Source organism: Ictidomys tridecemlineatus, chromosome 4, assembly GCF_052094955.1.
Source record: "Ictidomys tridecemlineatus isolate mIctTri1 chromosome 4, mIctTri1.hap1, whole genome shotgun sequence".
Lineage (NCBI taxonomy): Eukaryota > Metazoa > Chordata > Mammalia > Rodentia > Sciuridae > Ictidomys > Ictidomys tridecemlineatus.
In genome coordinates, this window is record NC_135480.1 from 42,275,794 (window position 1) to 42,290,673 (window position 14,880).

A 14,880-nucleotide genomic window follows, 5' to 3' on the forward strand; every position below is an offset into this window, starting at 1 on the left:
TTGTGTTGATAATTATTTTAGTTACAGAAACTTTATAGAATGTTTTCTATACCTAGTGAAGCTGGATGATCTTCAATGTGGGTTTTTCCCCACAGTATGTATGGATAGTTGTCCTTATTTTCCAATATGAATAAGTGAATCAGCTTGTCTAGGCTTAAAAAACGTCTTAGCCATGTTCTTAGGAATTGAGTTTAAATACAATTAATTCAGAGAAAAGAAAATATTTTAAGTTTTCTTATTCAAGAACATGATATGACTTTCAATTTGTATCATTTGTTACATGCTTTATATTTTTTTAAAATAAATCCTTTTCATATGTCCTGCACATTAACCATTCCTCCTATAAATTTTTTGTCTATATTTACTATTAGAACTGCATTTTTTTCAATTATATTCTGAAAATATAATTTGTTAGAATTGAATCAAAAAGAGAGAAATCTAAACAGCCTGATTTCCACCGAAGAAATAAATTGTAAGAAGACTATCGCACTGTGCCTCCTTATCCTCTACCAGATGGTCTCCTAGTGGGAATGTGTTGTTGCACACGTGGTCCATCTGGTGAGTCAGTACATTTTAGCATAATTACTTTTACATACATTAAGAATTTGCTTTTAAGATGTAATCCATACAAAATCGTTGCAAACAAAATAATTTTTAAAAAATATTTATTCTTAAGTTTTAGGTGGACACAATATCTTTATTTTACATTTATGTGGTGCTGAGGATGGAACCCAGTGCCTCGTGAATAGTAGGCAAGCACTCTACCACTGAGCCACAACCCCAGACCCACAAAATAATTTTTAAAGTATCTAATACATTAAATAGTAAGCAAACCATAATATATACAAATATATATATGTATACATATTCTACACACACACACACAGTGTGATTATAATATATCAACCCAAAATATTATATGGCACAAAATGATAGTAAACTGGACAAATACATACAACACAATAGTATGTCATAAGTTTCTGGGAAAACTCAATGAGTGATTTTTTTTTTTTTTTTTTTTTGTGGTGCTGGTAACTGAGCCAAGTGTCTCACACAGGATTTAGTTGAAATAAAAGACTTACAAAAATAAAAATAAAAGGTCAGTAGGAATTAAGAAACTTGATTAAATGGTGCTTTGGCAATGGTGTATACGAAGATCATCATATTCGCATACAATTTATGGAAAAACAAGATAGCAGCACCAACACCAAGCAGGGGTATACCCTTTTTGACTCTTGAGAGTCCTCTGCTGGGAATTAATTTTAAATTGTACTTACGTACATAAGAAATATTTTTATTATATGCAATTATTTCTAAAATAAAAACTGAAACAATTTATGGACATTCCTACATTGGATGTATAAATTATTAAAAAATGTTAGTAAAAAGATACTCAACATCTACTATCAAAAAAAAACTGAGGAAAAATGCTGAGGGCCATTACCAAGTAGGAATGACGCATCAAAATTTCCTTGCCAAGCGTACCCCATGCTGCTTAGAGGACATTCGATGGGACATGGCATGCATGCTTTAATAAGGTGACCTTGCTCAAGGACCAAGGCCAATCCCGGTTTAGAGCTGATCAGGTTTGAGGAAGTAACCGGCTCCTTGAGTTTAAGGCGTTGCCAGTTTAAGATAATGGGTTTTAGGGAAGTTGGCTGTTGAAGATTATTGCTGGGATTAGGGTGTTCCTGCTGCTTGTTCCCATTGAGTTCTCCTGAGATTAAAATGGGATTTGGAGATAGCCTCGTGTAGTAGGTGAATTGTGCGGGAGATGGCAGAACACATTTGCCCCTGGACCTGTGTAGAGGTGGTGTGAGAGCTGGAATAAAGAATTGCTGTTTGAACCTACAAAGCTGTGAGTGCCTCGTGATTCTGGTGCCAAGCCGAGACATTGGCCTTTGGCAGAAAAAAAAAATGAAGGTTCATAACAAATGATCTCCATGAAAAAATTTCTGAGTGAAGAACAATACAGAAGGGTGTGTGTATGATACCTCAATTAAATGTTTGTTCTATGAAACTACACATACATATATAATGCATATGTATATACATGAGTGCACATATGTATGATTTTCATTTAATTCTCATTTTGCAAATGAGAACACTGAGCTTCAGAGAGTAAAAAAACAGATTTATGATCATACAGCTGGTAAATTAGAGAGCTTATATTCAAACATAGGTCGATCTGCTATTAAAGCCTATAATTTTAGCATGAGAAGAAGATTAACATTAAACAGGGGTGAGAGGTGGGAGGGAAAAGGAAAGAGAAGGGAAATTGCATGGAAATGGAAGGAGACCCTCATGGTTATACAAAATTACATACAAGAGGAAGTGAGGGGAAAGGGGAAAAAAAAACAAGGGGGAGAAATGAATTACAGTAGATAGGGTAGAGAGAGAAGATGGGAGGGGAGGGAATGGGGGATAGTAGAGGATAGGAAAGGCAGCAGAATACAACAGACACTAGTATAGCAATATGTAAAACAGTGGATATGTAACCGATGTGATGCTGCAATCTGTATACGGGGTAAAAATGGGAGTTCATAACCCACTTGAATCAAAGTGTAAAATATGATATGTCAAGAACTATGTAATGTTTTGAACAACCAACAATAAAAATTAAAGAAAAAAAATAAAGCCTATAATTTAATTATATTTTAAATTGTACTTTATTACATATAACCCAAAATTCAGCAGATACACTAAAACTTGACAAAATCAAAGTTATTTAATGAAATGATAAAGATGTTGATTTTCCTTAAAAAAAAAAAAAGAAAAAAAAAATGAACCAATAATAACTGTAGATAATAACCAGAAGCATAAAAAGGCACCTAACTGGGAACTTCCTCAATGGACTACAAATAGAATTAATTACAAGTGGGTAAAAACAGGATTAAAAGCTACCCAAAGTTAAATTAATTTGAGATACCATATGGTCCCCACAGGAGCTTGTGAACTGAAACAATATTAAGAATAGAAGAAAGCAAAGGAGACAGGGAGAGACGAATAAATGAAGAAAGGAAGAAAAACATTTTCATTTCAAGCACTTTTTGAAAAATAAACCTCTCCTGTGTGATATAGATGCTGGTGCTATGATACCAAGTTTGTTTTATCTAATGGTGACAAAAGTAGAGTAACAGTAGTAAATTTAGGAAGAACTCTGTTGTAACTTCATAAATTTGTAAATAAATTATATTTAAATAATTTATGATCATATCCTGTTATGGCAAAAAATCATATAATATATATATATATACATATATGAGAAATAAAGTTAATTAGTAGGTAGCTAATGGGTCCCACCCCAATTCCTAACTCATTCTATATTAATGTACTGGTACTCAAAGTGTGGTAACAGGGGAAAGGACACTAGAGTAAAAAAGCCTTAGGGTTTTTAGTTGTGTGTTTTGAAACAGTCAATTAATCTATTGGTTTGAAATAAAGTCATACTACATGAAAAATGGAGGTAAGTACTGCCTAGATATAAGTATATTACATAGTGACAAAGAAAAACATGTCTGAAAATTATCTATAAATTATCAAATGCTATTTAAATATATGGTATTATATTTTCTAAATCTAGCTATAGTTTAATAAATGAATCATGAATCATTTAAATATACAAAATTTATGAAGGCACAGAAAAAATGCATGTTCTATATCATATAGAAAGCAAGGACTGTTCCAACTACTTCTGATAAGCTTTCTATACAGAAATAAAACACCTTCATTATGTTTCTAATGTTTTAAATTACAGTGTAATAAATACATATTATTTTTACTAATTTTTCAAAAACAAAACAAAACAAAAGCTCTAGATTATTTGTTAATTTTAGAAAATCCTTTCATAAATGTGCTTTAAGAAGTGAAAAACTGAGCTGGGCATGCTGGCACATGCCTATAATCCCAGCAACTTGGGAGGCTGAGGCATGAGGATCATAAATTCAAGCCCAGACTCAACAAATTATCAAGGCCCTAAGCAACTTAGTGAGACCTTGTCTCAAAATAAAAAATAAAAAGGTCCGTAGATGTAACTCTGTAGTAAAGTAAACCTGGTAAAAAGAAATCCCCAGTACTAAAAAATAAGAAAAAATTAAAAATGTAAAATATTTTACATTACAGTACACTTTCGAGAAGCAATAAATGGCAAACAAAACTCATCATGGAGTGATTAAAAAAAAAAAAACAAGCATTTTAGGTAAAGTACAAAAGAAAACACTCTGAACTTATTAACAAGCCCTTTTTCTATTCTGGCATGTTCTCTCACTTAGTAAAAGGTACACGTGGAAACAAACAAAGTAATTAAATGGTTAGTGTTTTTCATGGTACTTTAAAATATGTAACATACATAATACTGTCATAACTAAAAACTAGAAGCAAAAAAGTTCAGTTCTATGAACTCAGTAAGAATTGTTGTACATTTACAGAATATCCACAAATACTTAATTTTCAAATAATTAAACTTTATGATTACTAATACTTGAGCCCTTTCCGTATTATCTTACCTATTACAAGACAAAAGTCTACTCGGGAGCACACAAGAAAAAAGCTCCAACTTACTTTCTTAAATTCCTCAGTACTCATATCATGAAATTTTGAGAGAAGAGGGCTCAAAGCCAATCAAAACGGATTTGAAAATTTTTACAGATAAGGCTCAAAAGGATATCACTTGCCAGATATCATATATCTGGTTCCTGATTAGCCAACATTAGCAATTCCCAGATCAATATATACTTCATTTCTACATAATTTATTAAGAATAAAATAAAAATCTGGGTATAATTCAAATAGAAATAAAAAATATTTACTACTAACATAATTTGCATTACTATAAACAAAGTGTTTTTTTAAAAAATACATACTAAATTGTTTCTAGTATGAGTACAAACATAAAAATTGAAAAAATGATTAGTCTCCACTAAAATAACATAAGACAAACAAAAGAGTTATGTACAAAGAACTGATAGTAACTACAATTTTAAAAATAAAAACAATTTACTTGTCTATGAAAGGAATCAGCAAAACACACACCATTATAAAACTTTCACAATGGGTAATTCTTTGCACAAAAGATATCAGAGCACAATATAAATTTAGGACATTCCTCTCTAAGTGAAACTGCTTTTTAGGAAAGATATACAAAAAGTAAAAGGCAGTCCAGATTATATCCCAAATAGCATAAAAAGTAAGAAAAGTGGTTCTCAAAAAAAAAAAAAAAAAAAAAAGGTTTATTCACTGTTGCTAATATTATGTAAAACCTATGAAGTAATTTTAGAGAAGGATCTTTTAAAATGGAAATGAAAAAGGCTTTATAAAATCCTGATATGTTCTCAATATACATATTCTTGAAATAAGAAGCATATGGAAACATTCCCAAGTAAAGGTATATAAATGGCAGAGATCATAATTTTTGACTAAATTATTTATAATGAAGAGGAAAAAAAAGAGAAAACCTGAACTTTCAAATAATCACATCAATGTAGAGAGAGACGGCAAAAGGGAAGGAGGAAAGGAGGAAGAGATGAAAAAGTTAAAGATTCATACAGAAGGAAGAGCAAATGATACAAAAGTCAAACATGTACATACATGCTATCACCTTTGAAATAAATAAGTATTAAAACTATAAAATATAAAGTTTCTTATACAGGGGTAAATTAATAAGGTTATTAAAAGAAAGTATTTAAATGAATTCTACCTTACAATATTTAACTCTGCTTACTAATACATTCTTAAGATTATTACTTTTAACTACTTACCATGAATTAGATTAATGATATGGGTTTATCTCTTTGTGACTTGATATGGGGCTTATCTGATAAATTTAAAATTCACAGGAATTACTATAAATTATCTGGATAAACAAAGTTTACAAAGGCTCTGTCACAATAATTAATGACTTTCAATTTTAAAAAACACTATATTGACTGACAGCACCAATCAGGATTTTCGTTATCAGAATCTTGCACCATAGAGTAGCATCGTAAAAGTCTTCCATGAAATAAAGCCCGGGTATGTTAAATCAACCGCTATCACAATGATGACTAAAAAGGGGATTTTTACTGCTCAAGAACAACATGAAATGTACAATTCTATTAGCCAAGCTACTCACCTTGTCTTTGAAGATATGTGGATTTTGATATATAAAATCTCTGTAGCTTTCTGTTCGTACTTTGTCCTGCAGGAGAGAGGAAAACATCATGTTTATAGGGCATTGTGAATAAATAAAAAAAATCTTTGGAAGATTTTTGCCATTTTATGACACATTGATAGTTTCTACAGCTACAGTCAACCTAGAAAATCAAGCTTTTTTTTTTCCTAAAAAGAAAACGATATAAGAATAGGAATAGCAATAACACAAAGAAAGCATTTGTTTAAAAAACACTGAAAGTCAAATAAGATCTATCCACATTCTTTTAAAAATGTTTATATTTTTCTCTCTACATGCATTATCACTATAGAACTTTAAGTGATAATTAAAACCAAAAGATTATTTTGATCATTTAAGTAGGGCCTGGAATGTGAAGCCCAACTCCCGGCTCTACAGCTCTATTAAAATAAGGAAAGAAACAAAACAGATAAATGTAAAAGTTGCAGATGCACATGAAGAATGAAGCTAAGCTGAACATGTTTTTCTAAGAAAATCATTATCAGTGCCTAGCTGATTTATAATCCCATTTTATTTCTAGAAATTTCTGTAGTAGGAAATGATGCTTAAAAGCCTGAAACCTGAAAGTAAATCATTTGAACCCTGCAGCTCACATTATAAGATCCTATACTCTCAAGTCCATGTGAACTGTGACCAAGGTAGGCATTCAACATTCTAACATTTACAATGGCTCATGAACAGAGCTCATTTCCTAAGTTGAGACACATAGAGCCTTTAGTTACTTGCTGCCAAGTAACTAAAATATGACAAAATTTGATAAAATTAAATATAACAAAATGAGAATTCTAGTTGAGGGTTTCACACTAGGTTAAAAAAAAAAAGTAGTTGACCCTCTGTATCTATGGGTTTCACATTTGAGGTTTTAACCAATTGAAGACAGAAAATATTTAAAACAAATAATAACTCTGGGCACAGTGGCATGCATCTGTAACCCAAGTTACTAAGGAGGGTCAGGCACGAGGATCAAGAGTTCAATGCCATCCTCAGCAACTGAGTAGGACCCTGTCACAAAATTATAAAAAAAAAAAAAAAAAAAAAGAAAGAAAGAAAATGGCTGGGAAATTAAGCTCAGTGGTAAAGTTCCCCTGGGTTAAATACTAATACCATTAAAAAAGAGAGAGAGAAAGAAAGAAAAGAATTGCATCTGTGCTGAACATGTGCAAGACTTTTCTTGTCATGATTCCCTTAAAAATACTGCATAACTCTTTACATAGCATTTACAATGTACTAGGCATTATAAATAAAACAGAGATGACTTAAAGGTATAGAGCAGGATGTGGGTAGACTGTATGCAAACACCACATCATTTTATATAAGAGACAGGAGCATCTGCAGATTGTTATCCTCTGTGGGTTTTGGTATCAATCCCCCAAGGATACCAAATAACAACTACAGTTACAATAAATTTCAATATTATCAAAATGTTATACAAACCATACCCCTCAAAAAACATTTTCATGTCAATATTGAGGCTTTTAGATTTTAAGTTTAAGAATTACTAAGAGATACTAATAAACATATTAAACGTTTAAATAAATTAACCAATTATCTAAGCTTATTCCAAATGGTCCTTTTTTAAACCATACCATTTTAAACATTTTTATCTTTTTTATACTCTTCTCATCCTATAACAGGTGATCCTTGCTGAAACAAGAAAACCTACAAAGGGTGCACATCAGTCATGATTGCAGTCACTCGGAAAGCTCTCACCAATCACCCTGCCTCACACCAATTTAATCAATAGAATCCCACTGATGTCCCAACTCCACGCACAGCTGCTCGAGTGAACTATAATCTTTCATTCTGGCTCTCTCTATATATTCATATGATTTTGTTCATATGCTTACCCCAATGCAATGAAATCCAAAGTATGCCAAACACAGTACCCTGCATCTAACAGAGCTTCAATTTAAACTGAATTTTTGAAAAAAAATGTAGTAAATGTTAAAATGCAAGCAAATAAAAACTAACCACAATCCTTCTAAAAATTTATTCTAACAAAAACCAAACACATCAATACATATAAACAAAATTAAGAATGAGGCTAAAAGTAACAGAAAATGGCAATCGATTTTCAACCATATCTCTGGAATTCAAAAAAGGTATCTTCATCTTAAATTAAGAAATAAGGGGTTGGGCAGGACACAGTGGCACACACTGTTATTCCTAGCAGCTCTGAAGGCTAAAGCAGGAGGATTGTAAATTCAAAGCCAGCCTCAGCAATTTAGCAAGACCCTGAGCTAAAACTCAGCAAGACCCTGTTGCAAAATAAAAAATAAAAGGGGAAGAAATAGTGGGTGCGGATCTCATGAAAATCAAGGAGAGATAAGCAGAGGAAAGGCACTAAGGGTGATAGCTAGAGAGGAGGGTGATAGGGAGTGATACTGGCCAAATTATATTGTTATATTGTGTATATATTCAAGTCTTTTCATTATGTACAACTGTAATGTACCAATAAAAATTGTAGAAAGAAAAAAAAATAAGATCACAAACTACTAATAAATGTTATAATCAAAACACATGCCAACAGAAAATCCAAATCATATTCTATCAAAGCAAAGCCAATTTAAGCATAAAAATAAGTCCTATATAAATAGGGTTTCTGAAAAAAAAAACAAAGTACATGTATAATGGCATAAATTGGCATGAACATACTTTATGAAAAATTGTGTTTTATATGTGTAATAAGAATTGTAATGCCAATAAATAAATAGGGATTCTCAATTTTTAATTACTTAATAAAAATTAGGTAATATTCTAGTGGTAGGTAATTGTTCTGGTAAGAAACAGAATAATCCTTACGATAATTACATTGCACAACAGCCAAGGGAGACTAAGGCACAGAGAATGTCAATAAGAATTTTTAAGTGATTCTCTAAAAGGGTACAGATGCCACTGGAATCTTCAACTTGGAATTATTTTTTCTTTTGTTTTTTTGAAACTTCTTAAATCTACATGTATTCCAAAAGGACTTAAAGATACATGGTCAGGTGTGAAGATTCTCTAGTTATTGACGTAAAGATACAAATATTCAGGACAGAGATTTGTCAATGCTTGAAATGGATTTCCTTGATAATTAAACTGACAACACTTTACCTTTACTTGTCTGAAAAAGCCAACACAAGTACCATACCAAAGGTTTATATCATTTAAATTAATGGGGTGATTTAAAATGACAAACACAACACGGGTCTAGATTAATTTCTTTAAAGAAAATGTTCTATCACATGTCTGCAGTTTCAGCTATTCAAAGGCTGAGGCAAGAGGACCTCAAGTTTGAGGCCACCCTGGCCAACTTAGCAAAAAGCACCCATGGGTTCAACCCCTAGCACCTAAAAAGAAAAAGAATGAATAATAGAATTAACTTGAACAATAAAATAATAAAATTAACAAATAATAAAATTAACTGAACAAAGAAAATGGAGTTAAGTCCACTTTTTAAAGCAAATTTACTGGACTTAAAATAATTTATTACTTACAAGATAGCTATTATTTATAATTTTATGCTATTACCCAAGTGACAACAAAAAGCACAACCATGACATTTAATTAGTAATGACATGACATTGCTTTAAAAGCCCCTACATAATTATGATTGTAATAATTATATCTTCCACTTTCATTCTGCAAAACTGACTCAACACCACAAATAAATGTTATAAAATATCCCTGGCTATCTAAAAATGCATGTTTCAGGGAAACCTAGTTTTAGGACTTCCATTAAATAAAATAATCTTTGGAGAAAGAATTTAGGAAGGGACTTTTGTTGACTGGTTTTGTTTCTTTTCTTTTTTTTTGAAGGTAAGGGTGACATCTAAAATCCCCAGAGATAATTATCAGAAAATTTACATAGCTTTCACAATCAAACAATAATTTTATGCTAGTTAGATATTTTCAAGTTTTGTTTTGTTTTTGAGATAGGATCTCATTATATTGCCCGGGCTAGCCCTGGAATTCTGCTTCAGTCTCCCAGGTGCTGGGACTACAGGTATATAAAACCATGCCAGCCAGTATTTTCAGTTTAACCAAACTAAAAATATTGCTACTTCAAATAATACTTGATAAAACATATACTTTCCAGGTACAGCTAGAACTTGACTTCTATAATTAGACATTATCATTTTGAAAATTAAAATCAACCAGATTTAAATATCTTATTTGACCAATTTAGGAAATATTCCTATGTATCAATGATATCAAGTGTAAAAGTCATATCATAACAATTATGAGAATTATTATTAAACTTTATATCAAAAATTTGCCCCAATTAAGCATTGGTATTTAACACACTAAAATTAATCATTTTCTTCAGATTAAAAAATAATAGCATAATTGTTTCTATTTGATATAAATAGTTACTCTTGAAAAGACCAAAATCATTAAGCAGTTTTTGCCAATGTCCTAAATATAATTTACAATGATCTTGAGGCTCTATAATCCTTCTATCACAAGATGAGCTATTAAACACCAAAGAGATTTAAAAAGCTGTTCTTACAGGGGGGAAAAAAGTGTTCTTGTGTATTAAGGAAAACCCTGTTCTATTTTTTCCTTTAGTATGGATGTGGCAGATTTGTGCTCTTTTCTAACCTTTAGCATTTCTTCATGTATCCCATAATGCCCGTATGAGCTGAAATAAACACCGTCCTCATCCTCCTGGAGGTCTGCAATGGCAGTAGATGACGAGCAGGTTCTGACATCTGCGTTCATCACAAAATCCTGAGCAAATTGTCTGTAATCAATTTGAAATACACCCTTGAGACAGGTTTATTGGACCATGAAAAAAGGAAAGGCTAGAGGTTGAGGAAGAGGAAGGGGGAGGGGTGGAGAGGGTGATGAGCCTCCTAAATCACCATGTCTCTTAAGCAACCCAAAGCTCCCCCTGCTGGATCTTAAGCTGTGGCATACTCAAACCCAGCGGTGAGCATTCCTTGTGCAATCCACAAAAGCAATGCCAACTGCAGATGGTTCTTTCTTTCACTAAGCAAACAAGCACATTTTCTTTCTTCAAAGTTATCATTTCTATTGTTCTAAAATAACCTTTTTTAGCAGCTGAATCATGTAGTATATTTTAACTCACAATAATTTTTAAAACCATGTGTTAAACAGGCAGGTAGCAGACCCAAACAGATAACTATTTACATGTAGTATATCTAACACTACCTACTCCAGCCCTAAAATTCAGCTACTTTACTGATTATGACAAACTAATAATCCGTACAATATTCAAAGGAGAGAAATACAAAGGAGAGGCAAGTAGAGACAGTGTTGGTTAAAAGGTTCCCAAGCATAAAAATCAGAAACAAGGAAGAACTAAAACTGACTCTCCTCTGTCATGCAGGACATTTCTGGCAAACCATCAAATAGGTACTTAGGCAATGGCAGCTGACTCATAAATCCACCAGGTAAAGCTCTGAGGTACATGTTAAAAATACAGAATATCAGGCCAGCCACAATAGCATACACCTGTAATCCCATCGACTTGGAGGAGGTTAAGGCAAGAGGATACCAAATTCAAGGGCAGCCCCAGCAACTTAGTGAGAGCCTATCTTAAAAAAAAAAAAAGCAAGAATCTCAGGCCCTATTCTAGACCTCCTAAATTAGAATCTACATTAACAAGAATCCCAAGTGATTGATATGCACTTAAACTCTGAAAAGCGCAACACTACTAGAATATTAACTTACTCACTAGAAAACAACCTCCACTTTCCTGATTTTGTATTAAATACTACATTATATATATATTTAAATATATATATACACATACACATATATATATACATACATATATATATATTTTAATTGTCAATAGACCTTTATTTTATTTATTTGTATGTGGTGCCGAGAATCAAACCCAGAACCGCACACGTGTTAGCACTCTATCACTGAGACACAACCCCTGCCCTACATTATACTTTATTCCTTAAAAACAAAAATTTCAACACTGTAATTTCCCCCAAACCTAAATTGTATTAATGCCTCCACTTTTAAAAACCTATGATAGGAAAAGTAAAATGAAGAAATCAATAGGAAATAGGAAAATTGAAAGGAAGACATTAAAAGCATTTGAAGGGTAACTCTGTCAAAACAATCACCTTTAATATAAAAATAATTATGAACTATATAATAGATAAATCCATAAAATTTTACATTAATTGACTTTATCCAAACTATACAAAAGTGCTGCATATCATTAATGCTACCAAAATTAATTTCTTCATTGTGTTTTCTCGTATATGAAGTGTTCTATATTCTACCTTGCCATTAGCTATGTGATCTGAAGGATCTAACAACAATTTTCTGTAAGTCTGATAAATTACTTCATTCTCTGCAGATCCTCACGTGCTCTAGCTAACGCAGCTTCAGCAGACAGCGCCCTGGCTTCCATATGTTTCAATTTCTCAACAACAGATGTACTTTCACTGAGTCCATTGGGGTATGAGAATGGAACTGATGCTGGTTCATAAAGGTCTTCCACATCTAAAAAAAATAAAGGGACATTTTCATCAGGCCATCTCATAGCAATGAAATGAGTATAAATATGTTAGAATTATATATATGTATTCTAAGTATCTATTACATTGCCAATTGAGAAAAAAATAATAAAAGTACTTCTAATTAAATACTTAACATCCAAACTGTTTCAATTTGAATTAAAAAGAATATGCTGTTAGTCTGTTTTCCATTAGTTAGCTAAATTGAAAACATAAAAGTATCAATTATATTGAACCAAATATAGGAAGAATAAAAAGTAGGAAAAAAAAAAAAACCTTAATAGGTATTGATTACCAGTTAGTGCAGATGTACATCTCATTTCATCTTCAAAACAAACCAAAGATGTAAATATTTATCTCTATATTTTAGACACAGAAAAAATAAATTTCAGAAAAACTAAATGATTAGCCATTTATAAAGTCAAATAATAACTCTGACTCGCACAAAGTTGTTGTTATGGCTTGGGTATGAGATGTCCCTCAAAAAAGTTCATGTGGCAATGCCGGAAAGTTCAGAGATCAGATGATTAGACAGCAGATTCTTCCATATGAGGGATTAACAATTTGAATGAATTTCTGTGTGGTAACATAAGGCAGGTAGGGCATAGCTGGAGGAAGTAGGTCCTTGGGGGAATTATATATCTAGTCCATGGTCCCTGGCTCTCTCTGATCCTTGGCTGCCATGAGTGGAGCATTCCTTTCAGCCATGATGTTCTTCCACTCAAGGCCAGAGCAATGGAGCTGGCCACCCATGGATGTAACCTCTGAAACATGAGTCCAAAACTTTTCCTTCTCCAAGTTGTTTTTGTCAGGTTTTTTGGTCACAGCAATGAAAAGGTGACACAGTCATACAGATGTGTAATGGAAGAGCTAACATTCAAACCCACACCCATCTTCCTAGCCCATGATATTATCATTACAAATGCCACCTCAGAGTCTGTGTCCTTATCTGTAGAACAGCATTTAGGTATTCCCTTAAGAGAAATCCTGGCATTTGTGACAACATAGATGAACCTGTAGGACATTATTAAAGTGAAATAATCCAGACACAGAAAGACAAATACCACATGATCTCACATGTGGAATCTAAAAAAACCTCACAGAAGTAGTAAGTATAATTGTGATTATCAGGAACTGAGGGATGGAGAGATGGGTGGGTAGATGTTAGTTAAAAGGTACAAACTTTCAGTAATGTATAAAATTTTCATTTATCAATTATACCTTAATACATGTGGAGAAAAAAAAGATATTCTTTAAGGAGAATTAGTAGACAAAGAATTCTATATATTCAATAATTTTTTCATCCTGGCAAGGTTAAGAGTAGAATCTAAAAGCTAACATTTTATTACTGATATTATTAAATACTGGAATTCTTAATAGCAAACTCTTAATTTAATTTTAATTTCATCATATATAAAACAGTAACTTCTATTGAAGAAATAATTCCACAATCAAAAGTTAAATAAAGAGCTAGGCAAGGTAGCACATCCTGAAATCCTAACAGCTTGGGAGGCTGAGGCAGGAGGCAGGAAGATCTCAAGTTCAAAGCCAACCTCAGAATTTAGGGAGTCATCAAGCAACTCAGTGAGACCCTGTCACTAAATGAAACACAAAAAAGGGCTGCGGAAATGGTTCAGTGGTTAAGTGCCCGAGTTCAATCCCCACTACACACCCAGCTTCCACCAAAAAAAAAAAATGTTAAACAAGGAGCTTGTGAAATCCTAATGTCCACTTGGAGGTCTAATTAGCAATAATAAACAATAACAAAAAACCAATAATAAGCAATGCAAATATTACATTTTCTAGGTACAGCACTGGAAGAAATGACTGTTGAGAGCCACAGTTTAGTCGGAATGACGCCTGGCATTTTGCTAGAGGGAATGGTTGAAAGGTGACCCTGCTCCAGGATTAGAGCAGATCCTGCTGCCTGGGGAGCCCACCACTTTGGAGTTCCATTGAGTTGGGGGGGAGGGGTGTTCTGGGAGAATTGGCCAGCTGAGCCTGGTGGAGGGATTGTGTTCCCAGGAAGTGTGTGTAGAATACTAGTGAGTGTTTGAACCTACAAGGCTTTGTAGGTTTTTTTTTTTTTATTATTATTTGTGCCCAGCCAGACTGCAGCAAATGACTTTTTTTTAAAACTCTATTTGTTTCTGGTTCTGAGAGCTTATGAAGACACCTCTTCAGAACTGGGACAAAATAAGCTAAGCATGGTGGTACATGCCT

At 32.7% G+C, this 14,880-nt stretch overlaps 1 protein-coding gene across 15 annotated transcripts in view; it reads right to left on the bottom strand.

Annotated features, from left to right (window-relative positions):
* Positions 1–14,880, bottom strand: part of Prmt3 (protein arginine methyltransferase 3) — a 149,514-nt gene that overhangs the window by 126,769 nt on the left and 7,865 nt on the right. For all 15 annotated transcript variants that reach the window (XR_013437699.1, XR_013437698.1, XR_013437696.1 and 12 more), the window contains 3 exons: positions 12,484–12,643; positions 10,754–10,895; positions 6,110–6,175 (listed from right to left, as the gene is read on the bottom strand). Coding sequence is in view for 4 of the 15 variants with exons in the window: in XM_078046345.1 (XP_077902471.1) it covers positions 6,110–6,175; positions 10,754–10,895; positions 12,484–12,643 (368 nt within the window). In the remaining 11 variants the exon portion in view is untranslated. The remainder of the gene's footprint in view (positions 1–6,109; positions 6,176–10,753; positions 10,896–12,483; positions 12,644–14,880) is intronic.